The sequence below is a fragment of the Bemisia tabaci genome, unplaced genomic scaffold (genome assembly GCF_918797505.1).
Source record: "Bemisia tabaci unplaced genomic scaffold, PGI_BMITA_v3".
In the NCBI taxonomy this organism is placed as follows: Eukaryota; Metazoa; Arthropoda; class Insecta; order Hemiptera; family Aleyrodidae; genus Bemisia; species Bemisia tabaci.
The window spans coordinates 821,599-845,682 of record NW_027311734.1 but is presented as its reverse complement, the minus strand read 5'-3'; the positions used below and the strand labels follow the sequence as shown (position 1 = coordinate 845,682).

The following is a 24,084-nucleotide window of genomic DNA, read 5'->3' as shown; positions in this document are numbered from 1 at the left end:
AATTTTATTTTATCAAGTTTAATACGGGTGTGGGTTTGGTAAGGTGATGGAGGCTTAAAAAAGGTTTATGCCTTCGTCATTGATAGAAGAAGAGGGGAAGAAAAATTAATAAAACGAGAAAGAAGAGGAAGAAGAAGATAATGATAAAACTTCTGTCACAATGGACTGCGTTACGGTGTTCAATATTGGCGGTGCTCTTAGGTTCATGTGACCACAAATTCAGGTTTGATAATGGTCCCCTCGGTTTATGCATCCGAAATGTTTCTGCGATTTGGTTGGTGTAGCCAAAATTTCATACGGAATGCGGTTGCATGAACCGAACTGTAGAGATACCTCGGGTGCGTAAATTGAGGATACGGTTACATTCGAACTATTTTTGAAAAGTTGCGACCAAAATTTTAGACCATTTTTTTTTCAAAAACTTTCTAAAAAATTGATGTGCAGGAGCTTGATGACAATTTTTAGGGTACTTCATCACATTTTGAGGAGCTCGAGTAGGTATGAACCAGTACGTAAAAATTCCACTATTCAACGAATGATTTCAGTGCATTAAGGTATACTTCCGAGGAGCTTTTGGCTACACAAGAAAGTAGTCCAACTTTAAAATTTGAAGTACTCATATACAGCAAGGGTGCACTTTTCACCCAAAAACGAAAAAATGTTTGGATCCAGTAAAGTCACAAAAAAGTGAATAGTCGATTCGGCTCTGGCTGCCTGACACCCTGGACTACCTTGACTTTGGAGCCTCGAATGTTTCGAAGTGCGGCACTGGCTCCCGCAGCAAAATGACGTTAAAAAGAGTAATGGTGACCTGTTGTCATATTTCATGACTTGTCTGATCTGTTGGGAGACTTTTGGTCAGTTTGACGACGCCGCCGTCTTATCAACGGTCCGGCAACGTCACAACCTTCGGTCGAAATAAATTCAACGTCCGTGTCGGAGTGCTCCGTGTGTCGTTCAACTTCCGTCCTTCCGGCACTACCGCCCGCGCCCGCCCGTGGTCCGATAAAAATTTCTTCTCTCACTCGCGAACAGCATTTATCGAAAGGGAACTGAGAACGTGGACTAATTTCGTCGTTTCTCTCACGAAAAAAACGTAACTAAATTTCAATGTTGCCAAGTTTTCGCCCACAAATTGCATTTTTAAGGAGAGAATCTTGGGCATATTAAACTGAAAATTTCGTTGATTTTTCCGCCGATCTCATGCGGAAGTCACAAACATTTTGGACAATAATGGCACAGGTACATTCTTGTGAATAATTGAATTGGTTGGGTGAAGTTTGTCGTTTCTCTCAAGAAAGAACGTAACTGCTTTTCAATGTTGCCTTAAGTTTTCTCCCAAAAATTGGATTTTTACCCAGAGAATCTTGGTCCTTTAAAACTGAAATTTCGCCGATTTTTCCTCCGATCTCACACGAAGGTCAACAAAAATTTTGGATAAAAACGGCATAGATTCATTCTTTTAAAAAATTGAATTGTTTGAGTCGATTTTGCAACCTTGGAATAAAATTACGTTCCTTCGCCCAAGGAACGACGATTTGTGACCACTCACTCTCACGAGAAAAAAGAAACTTAGCACACAATAAATTACAATTGAAGTTTTATATAAAATATAAATATAAATAAAAATATAAAAAGTAAATATCAATTTAGATGTGATTTCCTCTCATCATATTCCAATAATTTAAGCTCAGGACCAAATAATTGAAAGGCATCCTAAAAAAAAAACTGAAAAAGATGTCATATTACGTTGAACTTATTGTCGTACAATATTTTTCATAAAAAAAAATTGAGCACTAGAATGAATTTTCACTTTATTATTCAATATCACGTGATGAAGTTTTTTTTCTTAGACTTACAAAAATGTGTTTAACCACGTCCATTCATGATTCCTTTCAATTCAATGGCAGTTCACAAAATTGGAACATGGTTGGAGGGATCGTGCTATTGAAATACGTCGTGAATAGAGCCTTATTATTTTATTTATTTATTTTTTTTTTTTGAATCAACATTACCATTGATGAGCGGTTTTCCTCGAAGCGTGCAACAGTGTTTCAGCTTGATGTGAAAAATTAGATCAAGTAAGAGGAGTGAAAAACTGAAATTCAAAGGCATGAATACAGATATTTATATTCTAATTCAAATGAGCTTACCTAGAGTTAAATGCTATCGTTATGATCAAGGTCAAAATAGTGCGTGACGCAATTGAATTGGTGGAGGTTAAAACCCATCTTGTCCCTTATCTACTGGGATCTAGAATGAAGGCATTATTGTGAAGTTCAGGGCTCATCTATAATCGAACATATTTGGTTTCAAGATCCACCTATTCAATTGGATCGTTTACCGTGAGAGCCTTCACTACACGAATGCATTTATCGGTTTATGAATGAAAAATGAGGATAACCTTTGCCTTTTCTTTTTATAGTTCGACTTCTCTTACGTCTCTAACTTTTTTGTATGGTACACACCGATGTGCGTTTCAGCACGAGCATTCGTCCATATTTTCAACTCCTTATCTTTTAAAAACTACGTGAGGTCTATAATTTGTAGCTTTTTCTCGCTCTCTTCTCCTCGTTTGTTTGTTTTTTGTTCAGGAAGTTGCTCAAAGCACGTTTAAAAATAAAACTGAAAGTATACTGATAGTCAGGTTGGAGGCATGTAAAATGATAAAATGATACGTAGTGATAAAAAAAAAAAATCAAGGAAAAGCAGAGAAAAGTAAAAATGTGATTTAGAAGCCTCTGACGTGAAGTAAATTTATCAAGTCCGGGAAGCCCTCATCAATTATGACACAAACTACGCAGAAAATAATTTTGAGTACTTATGTACGAAAAATATTTTCTAAAGGCAAATAGTAACAATCAAATGGTGAGCGTGAGAAATTCAGCCTAAATTCATGTCGAAAAAATTGTTCAAAAAGGGCTTGAATCGTCCTTCGGGAATCGAATATTTACAGGCAAGAAACAACTCAAATGAATATTACAATACTTTGTCGATTTAAAGCAGCACAAATATGATAATGAATGTCACTTCGGAATTTTAAGTTAAGTTGACATCTTTTTTAAAATGTCTATTACAACTGCAGAGGCGATTGAAAAGCATCAATGACTTTCCATTACCCCCAAAAATTCACATTCTTTCCACCTACAACCAGCATTATTTCCGCATGTCAATGCTACATTCACTAGCTACCTGCGATTTGAATCCTTTTTTGATGGCTCACATGATTTCATCCCTGGATACTGCGATTGAACAATCCTTCTTCTGCTACTTGGTCTATTGGTGTCTCCACTTTCACAGCGATATGCAAATCGGTGCTTTGAAAGTGAAGCAAATTTTGAGAATTATTCAAGAAATTTTAAACAGCAAGAGTTTATTGAGCGGCAACTAGGAAACATCCTTCCATTGCGCACAGGTCTATTGTTTTCCGCATTGAGTAAACAATACTGGTGCCAGGTAGGTCAGGCAAAGAAGGCCAAACCACCGACGATTGCAGCCGTGCGAAGAGGTATGAGTCTAATCACGTGCTGACTTCTTCCGAAAAAAAAGTTCTAGTCGGAACGAAATACCAAAATTTTTCCGGGTAGCTGGAATGCAATATAGATCACGAGATGGTCCATGCGCAATATTAAATAAAGAACCATTCTTGAAACCGCATTACGGACGGAGGAAAGAAGAAGGCAAGCCGCTTGCACTTGGCGATTATTCATGACGAAATTGACTTAAACTACATACAAAATGCTTTAAAAACTCTGGGGAGGGCCCCCGGACCCCTCTTACGCCTCTTGTCGTTCGAGGTGTCCGTATCCGTCTATGCAGTGACACAAAGAGAGGAAGTATAAAGTAAGACAGAAGAAATCCTTGTAAATTTAGATTTATACGAGATAATTTGGATTTTAATATGTAATTTTTGAGAGGGGAGAATTACCTCACATAATTGTATTCAAATACGAAGACTAAAAATTAATGCTTTGCCATTATCAGCTTCTTCAATGAAGGAAAAAACTCATCCCTCAAAAAGATCATCACACCGCTCTCTGACATGTTGATACTATAAAGAGGATAAATAAAATAATGAGACAGACGGTTTGATAAACGTATCATTATCAACAAAATGAGCCACGAGCCAACATACTCGGTGACACCTTTCTATACATGAACAACTTTTCATGTTTGAAATACGGTTCGTTGTTTCTGTCTCGCGCTAAATTTCCTTTTTTTTTTTTTTTTTTTTTTTTTTTTTTTGATTAATGCACTACCTACATGACCATATTATGAAAATAATATCTATATAATATATAATAAATAATATATATAAATAATATAATATTTGGTAGATTACACTATATTGGAAGTTTGATTCAAACCTAGACAACCGATGGCTGAAATCGGCTTAATACAGTAATTCCAACGTGCATATCAATTACACAATTGAATAAGGCGTGAAAGTTATGATAGAACAATAATAAATCGTTCCCGTAAAATCTAATCCACTTCAGGTAAATGCAAAAATTACATTTTTTTAAATGCGATTACGAATGAAAAAGATTCAACATTAAAGCTGTTCCCTAATAAATGAAGGGGTGTTTGATATTCTTGTTGCGTAGACAAATTATCAAACATCAATTATAATACAAGTTCTATAAATTTGAATTGCATTCAAAATTTAGCGGGCGTCTAGTATCTTCTTCGCGGAAGAAACGAGATTTTTCGAAGCAACGTAAACAAAACAGGTGTGCAAATCCATAAGTAATTTAAAATCCTAGGCGGGAAGTAGTTGGTTTAATGACCAGCTTTGTGTGTATTATCGTGGCATTATTGATGAGTTGCAGCCCGTGCTACCGTACCAGGTGAAAACGCCGTGCAAATATTCGGACGTTGCAAGATTACTCCTAATAAAAACAAACTTTCTTCATAATTTATGATTTTTTTTCAATTTTCCTCAGAATTTGAACCAACAATTGATTAAATATGTGGTAAATACAAAAAAAAAATTATTTTAAGTGCCTCCGACAATAATTATGATTTTTCAAAGGAGATTTGGCAACGATCAAATGTTCAAACGTTGTTTTCACTTAACACGACACAGCAGAGTACCTGAGCCGAGCATCTATCGAGTGTCCATGGCTGAGAAAATCTCACGGAAATCTGCACCATGGCGTTGAGACGCAAAAAATCGCGCAGCAGTCGCATTCCTTTCACCAGTTCCCGTTTGGATGAGATAACAGCAAGCGACACGCCTTCATTTTTCCGGATAGGCCAAATACGTTCCCACGCGTTCAAATAGTTGTATTTCCGCTGACAATGATACATTTATGATGATCGAGGGGAATCTTCTCTGACTAAAGTATTTCATTGCTACCTTCATTTGTTTTAAGAAATCACTATTTCTGGCTAACTCATTAAAGCATATGAAAACGAATTGCACAAACTTTGACTAAAAATGAGCCTGGAATCGTGGTTTCTTACAGGAAGATGTAGTCCGATGCAACACAACTTTCAACCCACATAAGCTCTAAAAAAGTCCAATTACTAACTCTAAAACCTTCAAAATGGTTGAGACGCTGATATTTTTGGTCTACTTTCACTGACTCTTTCTTAGGGAAAAAAACACAGAAAAATACGGATGGTTGAAGCTTAGATTGGCAAAACCGCAAAAAATAATATCTGTCCAACCCCCTACTTCCTACATCCAATATCATCCTCGATATCGCTCCTCGTAAAACCGCGGTAGCACAAAACACGGTTTCATCCACTTTGGATTAATCAATTAGTGATGTACACATTGCTCGACTGAAAACACCGATGAAACCAAAGTGGAAAAAACCAGGATATACCACAGCGCAGTTGATGACGTCATACACCGTGTTTTTTAAGCAGGGCCATATCTCCACTAATATCGGACGCGGAAACTTTCCGTTGGGACGGACTTAATTATTTTTTGCCGATATATAACCTTAAAATAATCAAAACATGATTCTATGACCAGCGCAACTGTTGCGCTGGTCACAGAATTCTGTTTTGATCATTCGAACGTATTTCTGCCAAACGGAACTATGTGCATTAAGACATGAGCCCTGAGACCCATGAAAATATAAACATGACAGGGCTTACGTCATAATGCACATAATTCCGTTTGGCAGAAATTCGTCCATTTCAGGTGCGCAACACTGACCCATTTTACAAATCTAAAGCCTCCGCTTCATCCCGGCGGGAATTTGTTTTTTATTCGAAAAAGTTGGGATGACGTCATTTACACTGCGGAACGATGGGAGAGCAGAAGCGCAGAAGGAGTGTGTCGGAGGGCCTAAAATGCGAATCCGAGTGTAATTATTTGCACTGCTATTATACGGAGACGCGGCCTTGGCAATGCCATTATCTTGCTCTGATTACACGCTGCGCCACCACACGCGGATCACACTTTAAATGTCATGGCGTGCGCCGGACCACGCCGCCCCGGACAGGGACTCCCCGTGATGGACAGGGGCCACGCACTTCCAGGGTCCCCGGGCCCCACGCCCCCCGGGCTACCCGTAACTACCTGTTTCCCCGATCCTGCGTAGTGCTCTGATACCATGTCCAGGAAGAACGGTCTATGGGTGCTTGAGCATTGACATATTTGAATCAGTGAGAACGGAAACACACCAACTCGGAAAAATGAAAATTATCAAGTCACACACAAAACTGCACAGCGGACCGATTATTGAAAATTTAAAGCAGCCCGATAAGACATCGAATTTTGATATATTGCATGGTTAAGATAGGGCTTTGTCTTGTCGTGTCAAGCCGACATTGTTTCAATAATCGGGCCGCTGGAGGTGAAGAAGTTAGTTTAAAAAGAAGATTTTTGCTGCCGAATGACAAGCACTTATGGACACTTTAAAGGTCCAAGTTGGAACAGATGCGCTAACTGCAATGATCTTCATGTAAATTAACTGTCTTTAATGGAAATTGAGCATTTTCGAGTTACCGAGTTGGTGTGCTTTCGTTCTCACTGATTCATTTACTAGGGGAGAAAATGTATTTTTCAGAAAAGTTGGATAATTTCCCTCAAAATTTTCTACTCGATTAAATTGGGCGTATTTATGCTAAAAGGGAGGAGAGAATAGTGAAAAAGAAGGGGTATGCACGTTAGTTGAGGGCCGTAAGAATGAATGGGAATTATGGAGTACCAGTGACGTCAGTGTTATCGACGGGGACGACAAGATTGCCGGTGGGGCACTTTAACTCATGGAACCTGTCCACAACGTTCTTGTCACATGCCCACGGTTCATGAGTTAGCATTTTTCCCGCATCGTTCCATTTGATTTAATGTAAATTCCCACTTTTCCATTTTGCCAAAAGGAATCATGCCCACCTTTACATCGTCTGTTACGCAGCTCAAACGAGCATATCCTATCTTGCCTATCCGTCTTTTGTTCCTTCTAGCATAAATACGTCCAATTGTGAGTGAAATCCTTGGAAAATTCGAAGAAAAATAAAATTAAATTCCACAGAAAATTCAAATTTTATCAGAAGAAATTGGGCAACTTCTGAGTGTTCATACTGCATTTTTCCGACGGATAGCAATATTGCAATCAATTCGGACTATACATGCTACCGGAAACACGAATGTGCGGAGCGTGATTTCTCGGGGAGGTTGAATGGAGTGTTCATTTCCGTGTTTTGCAGGCTGTAAGCTTTTGCTGCCGACGAAGCGCATGTAGGTATCTTTGCAAAATCTTGCCCACGAAAAGAGAAACGGAGTCGAAGTGTTATTTTTTTACTAATTAATAAGCTTCAAGCATCAGAACTTTATCTAATTAGTGGAACCGACCTATTCATTTTTAAGGCGAGATGAGAGATAACATTACACCCGTCAGAGTCTTGAAGGAAATGGATTGATTTAGCCTTTAATCCTTTGATTCCTGTGGAGCTTACAGCCATTGCATAAGGGCAGGGGGTAGAAGGTAGATATAGCCATGCTCCAAGCCACCAAATGTTTATGGATTTAGTAAAAGAGTTCAAACAGTTTCGGCGAGCCATATGGTCAGTTGCAAAACAATGCTTTGAATCTGGAACCTATTATTGACCTACTGTCCATCGCGGCGAGTACGGACAAATTTTGATACAATACTCAGACCTGTTGGCTGAAAAAAGGGCAGACTGAAGTTGTGATAGAATTCATTTTGCTATAGCCTTTACCGTTTAAAAGAAAAGAAGACTGTAAAATCGCATGAAAGGTAATTACATCAGTCACTAAACCGGAAATGGATGCCAACACCTTTTTTTCCCATAATTTTTTTATGGTGCTTAGCATTCAGACTGAGATGTTGACCATTTGTTAGACCCTTTTCAATGACATCACGAACAGTGAGTTAAAATACCCTAGTATTTTATCCTCAGCGCGACTGAGCATGACGTAATGGTCATACTTTCGCTTGATCGGCGCTGGTATTCCCAAGCACTAATCTGTGCATTGCGGACTTCTCTCCTCCGATATAATTTTTTCATATAGTTTTTGTCACGGACAGAAAGCTCCAGTGAGTATGACTGTAGTAGTGAAAATGGCGCAGAGCAGAGTTCTGAATTTTTAACTTTTCTTTGCATTCATAGGTCGGATTTGGCATTGTGTTACATAGGCTATAGCCTGGGAGGGCCGCAATATTCTGAGGGGCGGAAATTTTTGGAGAGTTCTAGTAAGTACCTACACATCGAAGCCCTACTGGTCGAAGAAGGGGGAGGACTGTTCCCCAAACATCTCCCTCACACGACGGCACCTACTTTTAGGAGCGCCATACAAATTTCAGCCTAGGGATGCTAAAATGTAAATCCGGCCCTTTTTGAATTTCAAATTTCGCTTGGGAAAGTGTCCCCGTTGTTTTTGAATGAGAATATATAATTGGATTGCATTTTGCAAAAAGGAACCACTAGTATTGCAATGATGCTAAGATTGTGCAATTTCATCCTCTGCAATAAAATTGCGGAAATTGTGAAAAACTATGTAATTTAGATGATAATTTTTGTCTTAAGTTTACAGTTTTTAGCGAGTAAAATAGAAACTATTAAGGGATAATCGGGTTTTTCCTCCAAGACAAAAGAAGTTGCACAATCTTAGCAACATTGCAATGCTAGTGGTTCCTTTTTGTAAAATGCAACCCAATTGGCGTTCGAGCAGATTTTTCTCATCTTCCTGACCTAGTCATAACTTTTAGGTGGTCAGAGGCGAAGTATTTTAAGGACCTCGCGACTTATGCTCTTTATGATGACCTCTTTAGGTCAGCCTCTTCATTGATGATCATAAATGAGGAGCTTGCAGGACAAGGCGCATAAGTGCATTTTTCCAAAAAATTGAGATATTAATGATTTTAAGTGAAACTTGTCTTAATACACATTTTGTGAAAAATTCGCTCCCAAATTCCAATTTTTAAGCGGCATCAAGTCAGTTTAACTTTCTTTCCGTCATAAGTATCAAAGTAATTTCGAAAATTCAAACACGTATTTCTCGAAATAGCAAAAACTGCACTTATGCGCCTTGTCCTCCAAGCCCCTTAAATGATGTTACACTTTTACTTTTACCAGGAAGGCTTGAAGAAATATTTCGTCTTTGGCCATCGCCTATCCTTGTCTCTGAGCGCAGAAATGATCCAGAGGAAAGAAAAAGTGAGTTGGAGGGAAGATCATTGACAGTGACACGCCGGTAAAGAGCTGGAAAAACTTTCTCGGCACTTGCGTGGTGCATTCCTGTCATGCCGCTCATGCCTGCGTGACAGGACAGGGCGGTCTCCTCTCTATTGGGCTTTCCTTTTCGCCGAGTGAGTTGAGTTATACACCATCACTTTTAATTTTCACGATACATTAGAAAAATGTCGGCGTCGGAATAACTGGGTTGGATTAACTGCGGATCAGGCTGCATTAATCACTGCACAGCTGTGCTTGGCATTCCCAGACGACAGCCGATGAGGTGGTTCCTCCCCTGCCAAGTTGTCGTCTAGCCTTCCACCTCCATCATCATATCCCATCTAATTTTTTTCCAACATATTTTTCCCTACACAGAAAGTAAACTCAACACAAAAGTTTGGAACAAGGTGGAGAAATGGTGCTGGGTCCACACCATTTCATGGGGAAACCAAGCTAAGTTTCGCACTGGTGCGCATTAGAGTTAAAAAAAAAGAAGAAATTTGACTCTAATTATAATTTGTGGAACTTCTTGGCTTTGTTTTCCCCGCGAAATGGTGTGGACCCAGCACCATTTCTCCACCTTGTCACATACAGTTCGGGCCACTTCTTAGTGTTTTTTTTTTCACACAAAAGTTTGGTTATCACGGGAAGGTAAACACAAAATAACCCGAGCCTTAGGTTGCCCTGGGGTTTCCTAGTCTCTCGGTTTTTTCCTGGCTTGGATTCATCGCAGACCGCACCAGAATCGACACAAAATTTGAGTTGGTTTGTGTTTCACTTCCTATATTAATCAAAAGTAAAGCAAAAACAAAACTACTTTTTTTAGTGTAACCTGCTACTATGAGGTTCTCAGAGTATACATTTTTTGTATTTTGAGTATGAATCAATATTGAAATAATTCTCAGTTCTATATTTTTCACGTTCTTAGTTTTGGGGAAATTCAACAGATATTGAAATTTAGATACATTTTTGACAATTTCCTGAGGACTCAGGTTTACACTTTTTCTACATACTAGCAACGAAATTCAGTAAGCCTTCCTCCCACCCCGAAATGCTTCACAAAGTTCCTGCTCGCGGTGGCACACAGGCATAGCCAAGAGAGTTTAGAGGGTCTGACTGCATCTTGACGAGAAACAGCTTCCAAATATGTTTCATTTTTCATGATTCATTTACCTTTGAAATACCCTAAAGAAACATTTTCGACCACAGGCCCCCTGAAATAATATTTTTGAACAGAAAACCCCCATGAAATATCTCGACCACAAATCCCCCAGCATTTTAAAATTTCTGACTTCGTCATTGGTGGAAGACTCCCTGTAAAAAGGAACAAGGCTCGTTCATAATTAGATCCTAATTTGACCATACCCTAGGGTAATCAGAGTTCAATCATAAACGAACTTCAGCTCAATTTAACGAAATAAGTTTACAGAATGCGTTAACCACATGCCACATAAATTAAATTATCGAAAATTTTAAGCATCCATAGCCGTCTTTTAGCGTGTAGGACAGGAGGTCGAAAATCGATTAAGCGGTGCAGCGGAAAGAAAAACACATTGGATCTAGAGTCCAGACTATTGAAAACATTGACAAGAAAAAATACTCTTGATTCAATCGGATTTTTGCTTGAAACAAAACGAAATCCGCTTAAATTAAGAGGCTTGGTTCTTGATTTCAGCTAGATTCTGATTGAATCAAGAGTACTTTTTCTTCTCGATGTTTTTAAGAGTCTGGACTCTAGATCCAATGTGTTTTTTTTCCAGTGTGTGGTAATGACGGTTAATACGGCAACGTTGTGTTCTAGAGTACGGGCGTAATTTGCGTTCGCTGATCGCGGTGCAGTGCACTCGGTTTGGCGCGTGGCGCGCCGTGCCGGGCGCGGGCAAAGCTACTCACTCACTTCCCAGGAAAGTTGCCCCCTCTCATTCCTCCGGTAACCTTAAAGGTAGCGTATCTTTATAGATTGAGTATAGACATCTTGCCTCAAGCGAGAAAAAAACACTGAGAAACGTGGCCCGAACTGTATGAAACAAGATGGTAAAACAGTGCTAGGTCCACGTTATTTTGCGGGGAAAACGAGGCTAAAAAGTTCAAACATTTCAATTTGAGTCAAAAATTTAGGCTGAAATGAGTACCAGCACAAGACTGAGGGAGGAGAGTGTTCGGCAACATTTTGACTCTAATTGACATTTTGGAACTTTTTGGCCTTGTTTTCCTCGTAAAATAGTTTGAACCCAGCGTTATTTTACCATCTTGTTACATTTTGCCTCATATATCAGACTTTTAGCCTGAAAAAAAAATAAGTTACTGGCTTTATAGACATACCGTCCGCTCCGGACTGTATAGACACACCTTCCGTTCCGGGCTGTATAGACACACCTTCCGTTCCGGGCTGTATAGACACACCGTCCGTTCGGGCTGTATATAGACATACCGTCCGTTCCGGCTGTATAGACACACCGTCCGTTCCGGGCTCAGAGACCGAAACTTCCGGGTGCTGGAGCCGTAGCTTCGATTGCTCCGGGTGCCTCGCCAGGCATGTGGACGGTATGTCCATATAGCCCGTGAGTACGGCTTCTATGTCCGGGGTTTTTTTTTTCAGTGTATAAGATCCAAACAAATGGCGACAACTTTGGATGGGAGGGAGCTCGTTGTCATCTTTTGACGGTTATCGGGGAGCTTGTTTTCATCTTTTGACGGTTATCACCTGCCGCACTTGTTGTCGACCTTGCCATTTCCCTAAAAAAGTTTCTCGGATATTATGCATACTGTTGTTTTCTAAACTGAGTAAATGTGACCAATTACATAACGTTTTTGGATCCGGACTAAAAGATTCAAAATATTCGAGCTGATACTCGTATCACATTTCAAGCAAAATCTTGATGCTTCAGAACTCAAGGTTACAATGTAAGTCTAACGGCATAAAATGAGTTATTTCGGGTATCGGAAGAGTAGTTGTTTTACTCGTAACTCCTCCACGAGTTGCTGCGAGAGACTAAAAAAAACTGTACCTACTTCCTAATATACAAAAATACACGTCTTGCACAACAGGTTTTGTCTTTTTGTGACGCGCGGAGGATCCTGACCTGGAGGTCATCCGGATGACCCGTTGGCGATTGACCTCTCGTGCTCGCGACGCGGCGATAGGCTATCAGGCCATTGTTTTTGTTTTGAAAGAAGAAAAGGAAAGGAAAAAGGCCGGAATACCATATCGTGCACTGGGCTATTGAAACATTTCTTCTGGCTGCGGCGAATATTTTAAGAGTTCCCCTTGTTTCACTATGCCAGCTAAATAATAACTCGACAAAGCACATGTCACTGGCATTTAACAATTTTAGGCGAATAGCCATGTGCCTAGGCAAATAGCTAATAGCAATCATGCCAATTTGCCCAGGCAGATGACTATTTGCCTAGGCAGTTTGCTGTTTGCCTAGGCAACTTGCTATTTGCCTAGGCGGCTTGCTATTTGCCTACGCTGCCACAAGGACGCCGCTTTTTGCTTCTTATTCGCCTAAAATTGTTAAATGCCTGCGACATACACACTGAACTATAATCATCATCAATGGGCCATTACATAATTTTTATGAGACTAATTATCCATCAGCTGTCACTTTCAGAAGCAATTCACTACAACATAATTACATAAAAAATGACTATTTATACTTCATGTGCTAATGAATAAAATGAGAATGCCAGTAAGAGGAGACAACCCGGGTGTAATTTTCGAAACGCTCAGGATTCAGAGAGCAAAAAAAGTATGTTTTTTCTGAAATTCTTGGGAAATCAACCGTTGGTTGGCAATGGTCTCATGTGGACTTGTGGAAGTGGAAACCACGATAAAGACGGAAAAAATTAAATTTATAACCCGACCAGAGTTTACCGGGGCCTTGAAAACACTCCAAAGTGCCAGCAAACTGTTTGTATCGACGCTTTATCTCGTGAAACATTTAATCCGTGAAAAAACAAGGCTTCATACGACTAGGCGTTACTGTCAGAAATGTACGATAGATTATGCTACTTGCTAACGCTTGTAAGTACACAAATGCATTAGAACTTCCCACCTATATTTGTTTTAGACACTGCTGTGTGCTCGTATTAGCTTCCGTTTATCGCCGATTACGATAAGTTCCAAACGAGCTTCTTTCGGTCCAATTCCGAAACTTGGTACCTAAATTGAGAGGTAATACCGGTGGTTCTTCTCATTTTCTGAATGATCAGATCTGAGTGTCCAATGTGGGTTTGTTTCAAAATTATATTATGTTTGTGACGGTAATAAGATCGGATACTAAGTCGTCACAGACACCCGAAGTGTACCTAGATTTTGAATCCAGAAAGAGAGAACAAAATGTAAGACGTGATAAAACTTTTTTTATTTAGGTGTAACTGTATTCTATGATTCTAGTGGATTTTTCGGGGATTTCTCTTGTGCAATTTTTGTAGATTGATCTTTGAGAGCAAACTATCGGGGCGTAATGTAACAGGCAAGATTTTAGCTCCGGCTTGATTATATGAAGAAAAAAGCCATAAATCCACCCAAGATAATCATGAAGAGAAAAACCAACGAAGAACTTCTCCTCGAAAACTGTACAGGTGGATACAAGAAACAAATGGATCAGTTGCGCTGGTCACATAATCGTGTTTTGATACTTGACTCTCGTGGATTAGCTAAAAATAATAAGCTTTGCCCTAACAGCAACTCTCTACGTTCAACATTAACCAAGATATCGCGCCTTAAAAAATTCGTCTAATGACATCATCCAACGCGGTAGTAGACCCTTGGTTTCTTCCACCTTGCTTTCAACAGTCAACGTAACACAACTTTTCACTGGTTGCTGAACGCGAAACTTGGATAAAAGGTGGAGGAAACCCATCACTACCGCGGTGGATGACGTCATAAACCGAATATTTCAAATCGCGATATCTCCGTCAAGATTGAACGTGAAAAATTTCTGTTTGGACAGATCTTGTTACTTTTAGCTGATCTACAAGAATCAGACATCAAAACACGATTATGTGACCAACGCATCCGACCCATTAAAGTTCTTCCCCTGTAAATAAAAGGAAGAGGAGAGAAAAAATTTGGGCTCTGTATCCGAAGTGCATCAGGACAGATCGCCTTCTTCATCATCGGACATCGAACGGGAGATTCACTTTCCTTTTTCCAGACGAAAATAGTTTGCACAATATCGCGGAAAATTGAGTAAAACACTTGAGACCTTTATAATTATTAGCAGAAATGACTCACCCAAATCATATTAATGGAAGCGAAATAGATCCATCGTGTAGTTTCAAAGGGATTCATTATCACGCGAAAGGTCACTACACTTTATTCCCGTAAGAGGGTCACTCGCATTTTGATACCAGAGCAAGGCGGAAATGTCACCTCACTGTGTCACAACTAATCTAAATTTATTCAAAAACAAAAAATGTGTCGATTTTACGGTTACGGCGCGCACTGAAAGCGATGAACCTGGCTCTACGACCGGGTTTAGCGGGGGTTTGCGGTCTTACGCAAGATTCGAGGTGAGTAAAATTGCGAAAAATTTCAGGCGGGGGACGACACGGGAGCAAGACACGGCAGCTTTGGGAGGAGACCGTTTCAGAAATGAAATACGACCCACTTGAAAACGAAAACATGACTTGTGCTTCAGAGATTTCTCAAACGCTCGGAATCTTTTATCGGTAAGTAAGTACAGCTTATCCGACCGACCTCGATCATGGTACTGGTGAGCATCGATGTGTTGGTGAGAGTCGATGGGCGCCCCTCAGACTGAGCGAGTGTGTGCATGGTGATAAAATACAGAGGCACTTACAGCTAAAAGGATATTTTAATTGTAGCAATGATGGCGATTCTTGGGCTGAAAATCTACTCTCTATAATCGATTAAATTTAAGGATGGTGCACGGTACCGCCGAATAATCACTTCGTAGATTTAAAGATCAGGTCCATCGATCTTCAAGTAGATCAAACCAACGATTCTGATCTTCCTCGCTGATATAGTTCAAAATTAGCCAACAAGAGTATGCCTAAATTGTTATGTGGTGATTCTGAATAACTGATTCGAGATCGTCACGTGACTATCTAGAAAAACTCATTTACTGGCTTGAATTGGACCGATTTTTGACCATTTTCAATTGCTCTCTCACTAAGTGGCAAAAAAAAGTAGACTTTATCCTAAATGAAATGATACCATTCAAAATTTCCCTCGTGAGGATAAATTGTATTTCTGCTAACCATTTTTTACGAGCAGAATTCTTCCCTTACTTAAACCTGGTTCTTTCCCGCTGATTTCAACCCGAACTCAATTTCACGAGCTATGAAATTGTATTTTTTCACTGTTACATGCGTTGTGGAACGGATTCTGTAAGTCCTGTCCAGATATATCGACCCAGTTTGGAGCATCCGCAGAAACGACAAGAAAAAAACCCGAATTCGACGCCAGCTCATCGTTTTACGGTGGAAATTTTTCCTAGCGCAGCCTCCGGCCGCATTGGGGGAAAATGTGCGAGTCAGAGGAACTTGATTCTCAGAATCGTGGCCTGCAATTAATGAAATTTGACCACGAACACCTCTCTAATCTTCGTAGTTGGCCTGCCGTTGCCATCGAATCGCGGCTGAATTGTATACAACGCGTTGCCGTACGGAACAATCCACTTAGATTTTGAGTATTTTAACTTCGCACTTAAATTGCGTGTCAATGGTGTGCGAAACCACGTATCTCCTTTTGCGAAGTTGCAAACTTCTCATCATAATTTACGTTCTCTTTGGGAAGCTGGTAAACTTGATTTTTTGAGAACTCCTTTGATTTTTCTTCTCTGTTAGCAGAATAATTTGTGGAAATTTCAAGGTATAAAGTTGGCTTGCTTCTCTTCGAAAAAATTAAATAGGAGAGGACATATTGAAACACCGCAATTGAGATACGTGGTTCCGCACTTTGCCCGTCGATATCGATGGGAAAGTCATAAAACATGCGACTCGACTGCGACGTAAATAATCAACGCGTGAACATTTGCCGGAACGAGACGAAAGTGACGAAGGGGCTGCGCGCAACTATTCGTGTTCCCAAGCCGCTCATATTGCCAACACGGTTATTGAAGGCGAACTCGACTGGATAAGAGACACACTGTGAGGAGAGTAATCAATGTATGTTCCTTGTGTTTCTCTTCTGACGTCTTTCCATTGTGTCTTATTTTTACCATTTACAATGACCCTCGGGATTTTATATTTTTTGCATTTCTGTACACTTTGATGTTTTCACAACAGAAAAATAAGGTTAAAGTAGACAGAGTATAGTGGAAGGTTATGGGGCACGATTGTTTACCTAGCCACTCACGATCAGCTACAAAACTTTATGGCAGATGCTTAAAGTTGCGGATGAAAAAGGCTTACATGCTCGCCCAGTGGTTACTTAATTAGATAGACAGATTTTGATACGAAAGAATACAAATTTGGTTAATGCTCGAGTGCGAGATTAGAGAGCAATGCGCAATGTAGTCTTTTTTTTGAAATGGTGGAGAAAGTGGCGGTATGTGGGCAGAGAAAGGTTAGCGAGCGCTTCAAGTCAGATACAGGGCATTTTTATTGACCGGTTCACCTATTAGCTCGATTCAGAAGACGAATATTTCGGCCAAGGCGCAGGTATTAAAAATATTTTGCGCAGCAAAATGTATACCACTTATTTAAAAAAATATCACTTTCGGTGTATGTACGAGTTAGATCTGTGTGTCCAGTAGCGGTAAAATAGGACGTTTCAATTTGAGAAAGACTTCCCCCCTCCCCCCACCACTCTTACATGGAGAAAATTTCTATATGTGCGATAGACGCGAGTCGCTATTGCAAATTCTAGCAAAGAATGTGGTGAACATGTAACATGCTGGAAGCTAACAGACTTTTCTAAGAAGAGCTAAGTTTCCGAGAAGTAATGCTAATTGGTTACTTCGACAACGACTCTACTTTGAAGAGTCAATCGCCCATATTTACTTCATAAAAACAGCAAAGACTTTCATCTCTTGACGAGTTTTCGTGTCCTTCTTTACTTTTTTTCCTCGCAGAGTGAAAGAAAAACATGGTTATGCTACAGTTACACGGTCGTACTGTCACATCGGGATCTACGGCAGTAGAATCGTACATTTTGGTGACTGCAATGATGAGACAGAGAAAATCATGTCCACCGCGATGTTACTGTGAGTGCAGTAAAACCGCCACTGTCCCCTATTGAACCATACCAACAAATGGGGAATCGAGTACCTTAACATTTCTGCATAGCTTCAATTCTATCTCTCCACCCTGTCACCCTTCTTCAGCAACCAATCAACTTAACAAAATTCACGTGGATTCCCTGTAACATTACGACCGTGAAACCGTGCAATAACCATGCTCTTTAGTCTTCATGGAAAGTTGGGTCATTTCTGGACCGCGAGTTTCCTTTAAATGACATAGGCGGAGGCGGATCCACACATCTCAAACGGAAAAGGGGGGTGAGAGGGCCTTTCCCGGAATATTGTTGAATTTTTGAAGCCTCTAATACGCAGTTTCAGTCAATATCGTCATAAATTTTAACAAATATATAAGCGTTTTTCTTTTTCTTTCCTCTGTTTCTCCCTTCTTTCTCCCTCCTCTTCTCATGCTTCATTTTTTCGGGTGAAGGGGGGCAGCGTACGCCCCATACGCCCCCCTCTTTGGATCCGTCTTTTTAACATGACAACCGTTTCATATCCCTCCCAAAGTATCTTCGACCGCACTGAAAAAAAAGTTGCGAGCTATTCGGACATACCGTTCGTTCCGGGCTCAGCGGCCGAAACTTCTAGGGGCAGGAGCCGTAGGTGCTTCGATCGCTGCAGGTCTACGCCAGGAACTTTCGGCCTCTGAACGCGGACGGTATGTCTGTATAGCCCTTGATAGAGTCCCTTTATAGAGAGAGTTGAGACAACGCAGCTTATGGATGTCACAAGCGGGAATTAAGATGACACAAATCGGACGTTTTTTGTAATCTTTGATCAACCCATTCCCGAATTCCCATTTCCGTTCCCTCTCTCATTCCATTTGTTCCTTGCCGTACGCCCAATTCCCGGTCCATTCCAGTTTATAATCTTTGCAGTTGGTGAAAATTTAATCTCTTTCCCGTTTGTGACACTGTGAAGGCGTAAAATACGAGAACCAATCAGAGAAGGATTCGCATTGTCTGTACTCTCAGTCAGTATAAAGGGACTCTAGCCCGTGAGTACGGCTTCCACAACCGGAGTTTTGTTTTCAATCATAGAGTACATAGAGTCGTAATGTAAATGGGAGAGCTGGCGCCATGTTCTGCTCAACGAGACTCGAGCCCGGTGTGCGCCGAGTTCGGGTCACTTTTTTGATACATGTTCGATCCAAAATGGCGGTTTGGAATACGTGGTGATTCCTATCTTCTTTGTTTACATCGGATGGCCGGGTACCCGTGTATCGCAAACAATCGATTATGTATCGAAAAAGTGACCCGGCGTCACACAGGAGTCTCGGAATTCGGGACTTGGAAAATGCTTAAAAGTGGCGCCAGCTCACCCGCTTACATCACCACTCTATGTACTCTATGTTCTCAATGCATAGAAACTGAGGAGTACTTACATGCTTGGGTCTGCGATGTTGAGGAGCTCCGAGGGGGAGGTGGGGACCTTGCGGATGGTCATCTTCTTGCCGTCGGTGGAGCCCATGCCGATGGAGGCCAGGGACCGCACCGAGACGACCTGCGAGAGGGGTCGCAGGAGGTTCGAGTTGGGCGAGTCCCCGAAAGCGAACGACGCCAGACTCGGCGACGTCGGGATGACCAGGTGCTGCTCCTCGCTGACCGGCACCCTCAGCGACCGCAGACTCGCCGCCCCGGACGCCGCCCGCGGCACCACCAGACTGTCCAGCGACGGCTTCCATGTCCCGCTCCCGCTTCCACTGCTACCCGTACTTCCGGCACCCTTCTCGCTCTTCCGCTTCCTATGGTGCTGGTGGTGGTGGTGATGGTGGTGATGCTCCTTGTCCAGAGGCACGATGATGATCTTCTGCTGCTGGCTCCCGGGCTTGGAGTTGTTCCCGTTGAGGAGGAGTTTCCGGGTCTCCTCCTGGACGCGCTCGTTTTCCAGAACGCGCTGAGCCATTCTGGCCCGGCTGCCGGGGCTCGAACCCGAGACCTCTGTAATGTGCACCGGGTGGTTGATCTTGTTCTCCGCCAACTTCTGGCTCACGATCCGCGGTACCGGCCCCCCGCTGGGCAGCAGCTTGGCCTTCACGCTGCTGATGTTGTTGTTGTTATTATATTTATGAGAGACATGGCAACGTCTAGATATTCGACGGAGACATTATTGCGCGGAAGTTCGATTTGAGCGGGGTGTCGGCGACTTTGTGAGTGTTGCTTTTGAGAGGGGCAATGAAACTACCGAGTATTTACGAATCTCACGATAATAACAATCGAGGATAAGGTGGCTGAAACGCGTCAATCGTTGAACCTTATCACCCTGGAGACCGGTTTAAGCTCAATTTTGTTGAGTATTTTACGGTTGATCGTTTTTTAATCGGCGGACTTTCCGCTCGAAAGTGCAGACCGGATGATTTATAATTTTAAAAGATAATGGAATGCAAGGGAATTAAGAGGCTCGAGTGTCTATAAATTATTTTCGCCGACCAAAGGAAGTTATTTACGCGGTTGGAGATGATTGCCTTCCGTCTGCCTGCAGACCTTGCACTGTAATGGAGTTCCTAGCGATACCGGAACCAACTTGAGCATTTGAAGATATAGGATCAAAATGCGAGGAGAGGGGCCAAGAATCCAAGATAGGAAGTCTCAAAAGATTACCTGCTGTCAATTAATTTTGCTAAAAAAAAGAGGGGGAACCGTTGTCGAAAGGATAGAATGACTAAAAAACACACTACTGACCGAAAGAGAGTAACAGTCCTGGTTCAAAACACACAAAAAACGAGGACACGGAATGGATAATAGTGGACACAATTTAACGCTACGCTATCGAACCTAAAATTTAGATATCACAGTCGAAGTACAGCCTTGGATTTCCTTCTCCTCACACCGAGAAAAATGACTTTTGAGGATCGAATCACCGGGATCGTTCCGAGTTGGGCAACCTGTTGCCGTTGGGATGATGAGTCGGGCAACCAGTTGCTGTTGGGTTAGGAAGTCGAGCAACTAATCGTTGCGGGCCGGTAGTATCAAACGAGTTGTCTTCCTTTTCAATTACTGTCACAATCCGAACCGGAGTCAGCACGCTCGCACACAACACAAACAACAGACGCGAACACCATTTCCCGCACCGAAAAATCTAGAAAACAATCGGGGAATTCAGCTAAAAAACGACGATTAAGCGAAACACCGTCGGGCGCCGGTCGTCAAAAGTCCTTTTGGAACTTGTACTCGATTTTCGAGATCTTGGTGGACGAGAGCCGGTGGCGGTGATGGACAAACACCATGATGCAGGAGACTACACCTCGCGCGTTTCGAATACGACTAGCGACTAAGCCAGCCGAGAAAAAATACTCAAGTTGTACGTTGTAGCATGTGTTAGCTCATCCGCGGGGCAGAGGGCCCCCCCTCCGTGGGGCAGCCCCCCCCCTCCCTCCACGGCGGCGCGACGCGACGAGGCCCGACTCCCACTCTGCCTGCCAGTAAATGGTACATGCAAATAGCGTCTCGCTGCCGCGCGCCGCGCGCCCGGCCGAGCCGCGCGTCATACCTGCGCGCCGCGCGTTAGGCTGATTGCTACCGCTACCGTCGTGCCCCCGACCAGCCCCCTCCCCCCCGCCCCACGCGACGCTTACCCGTATCAATGTTTTGTGATATTCGATACTCTCTTTTCAATGCTCGACAGGTCTTTTACGGTAGGCCTCGGTCTTGGTGTTTTTCAGCCTCTAGCGGGTTTTTTTTTCTTTCTTTTTTTTCGTTTTTGATTTACGGGTGGGGGTGGGGGGTTGGGGAGCCCCTCGACGCGGGAAACAATGGGCTGTGAAATGAGCTACACTCCTACGTCGCTGTTGCCTCGAGGGCGCCGAAAAAGTTAGAATCGTGAGATATAGATCGATGGAGAAATCGCCGCTCGACTCGGGAGAGTGGCCGTGCAGGGCGGTGGCGCGGTGTTCGAAAATATCAAGCGTAATTGGAGGTAACTGTACCGAAAGGGCGCGGTAGCGGTTAATTGTTTTCAGCGAGTTTAAAAGCGCGAAATACGCCGAAAAAAATCTGCCTGCGAATTCTGCTGGTTTGGCCAAACGTAACTCCGAAAAATTTGAAAAATTTGATTACTGTTGCATCCTTGTTATTCGCAGATGACTTCCTGCACCATCAAAACTCTTGCAGCCCCTGAAAAACTGAATCTGATGCTTAAAAACTAGGCTTTCTGGGTATATGACTCGTAATATTTCGAGGAAAAATCAGAATGTTCATATGTATTTATCAATCAAGATGAACACACACATTATACTCGTCACTCCACGTAGCAAATTTGACAATCCTCTATGCTCTTACGACGTTCTGCCTTAGCGCCTCGCTGTAAGCGCTGAGAGAAGCCGAATGGTTTAGCACGAGCTCAGTTTCCACCGTGCTGAATAAGAACGCCCTATGAACATTCTGTCATTGCCAAATCTCCTCTGATGAAACATGCGTTTTCTGTATAACTTCTAGATCTTTCTATTGGATTTCTATAGAGGGGTTCACAGGCAATTTGATCTGGTATGCTCTTAAAAAGTTCCAAAAAGAAATACTCATAATTATTCACAAAAGTGAATATGTTATCGAGGGAAATTTTGATATCGTTTTATTGCTCTCAGGACTTTCTTCGTTACCACGACAGCCTGTGCATGCGAAATGCCAGTGGATGACTGAATGACAAGCCTGGCTTTTGAGTGGAGGTGCGAATACACCGTGTTGCAGAAAAGAGCAGTAACTCCATTCGGACGTGAGCCACAGTTAGCATGACCTATTATACGCTTCGAGGTTCACGCCCAAATGGAGGTACAGCACTCTTTCTTAACAAGGCGAAATACACCAACCTCTCCGTTAATGACCTACGATACATCAGCCGGTGTGGTGTGCTGCCGCTCTAAGGAAAAACGCCGTATGAGCATTCGAGAGTTGCCAAATTGCCCCGGATAAAATATGTGTTCTTGGGACCAATTAGACGTATTTTGACTTGAAATTTTCAGACATTTTAGACGAAATTGTGAACAAAATTGTCTGGGAAAATTTAAGAAAAAAATTCACGATTTTCCCAGTAAATTAAGGTTTTATTGAAGGAAATTTGGCAGCGTCTGAAGGTTCATATGGCGTTCTTCCTTAGCACGGCGTGTGGTGATGCCTCAGAGCAGCGGCAGAACAAAGAAGCAACGGAATCGGGACTTAGAGAGCCGGCCAAATTGATTCCTCACACCTCATCAACCCAAAAAGGAGCCGGGAGTGGCACACCTCCCCCCCCCCCTCGCACCAATCGGGGCTCAGGCTCAGCGCAGCAGTGCGGGCGCTTTTGAGATGGGATGCTTAGACTGGAGGTGGTGGGGGGGGGGGCTGGAGCACCTTCGTCGGGATAGAACAGCTCTGCCGCGGTAAGAAAGAACGCCGTACATGTAAACATCGAATTTTGCCAAATTAACCCTTAGAAAATATTAATTGTTGAGAGGAGTTAGGATTTTTTTCCCTCAAATGTTCCGACGCTTCAGATCAATTACGCACAAAATTCTTTGAAACTGTGGAAAGAAAATACCAACTTTTCCGAAAATTCATTATTCGTGAGAGGAAGTTTAGCAACGTCTTGGGGCTGATACGACGTTTTTCCTTGACACGGCAGATTAGCTAAGGAGGAGCGCTGTTAGACCCTTCGAACGTTGCCAAAATTTCTGTTTCATCGTCGAAAAATTTTGCTTCGCGGCGAATAATTGGGACTTGATCGGTTCTTGGTTGATTTCTGAAGAGAGATTCAAAATGCGCTCGACCGTTTTCTTGTCAGAGCAAAAAAGCTGGTCTTTGGGTTCCCACTTAGATAGTGTTGGGCCGAAGGATTTAGCGGAAAAAAATTTGCCTCGCCAAAATAAGAAGCGTTTAATTTCTTTTTTCCCTACACATATACCTAGAGTCGCTTTATACCCAGAGTTACGACATCTCACTATTGGTTGGGCTGAAAGTGGCCTAAAAAAATCCAATTCTGATTTGTTCTCGCTCATGGAGTCACAAATGAGTGCACCAAGATGGCGGTACCTCGAATGTGCGAACAAAAGTAATGAAAATATAATTAAATTGTGGTTTATCAAGAGTAAATTGTTATTTCCATCGCACCAAAATGAAAATAGATTATGAAATTATCCACTAATCAATCTAATTTTATTTTGTTGCAATTTCTTTGGTTAGATTTTGACCAGTTTTGTTGATGTTGTTGTTTTTGGATGACAGACATCGCAGGATCCCTT

General features: G+C 42.0%; 1 protein-coding gene across 1 annotated transcript in view; it reads right to left on the bottom strand.

Moving 5' to 3' along the window:
• The window catches only part of ine (solute carrier family 6 member inebriated), a 70,865-nt gene extending 49,694 nt beyond the window's left edge, over positions 1-21,171 (bottom strand). The window contains exon 1 of the mRNA XM_019060039.2: positions 19,261-21,171. Coding sequence (XP_018915584.2) covers positions 19,261-19,781 — 521 coding nt within the window. The 5' untranslated portion in view covers positions 19,782-21,171. The remainder of the gene's footprint in view (positions 1-19,260) is intronic.
• Between the last annotated feature and the right edge of the window lie 2,913 nt (positions 21,172-24,084).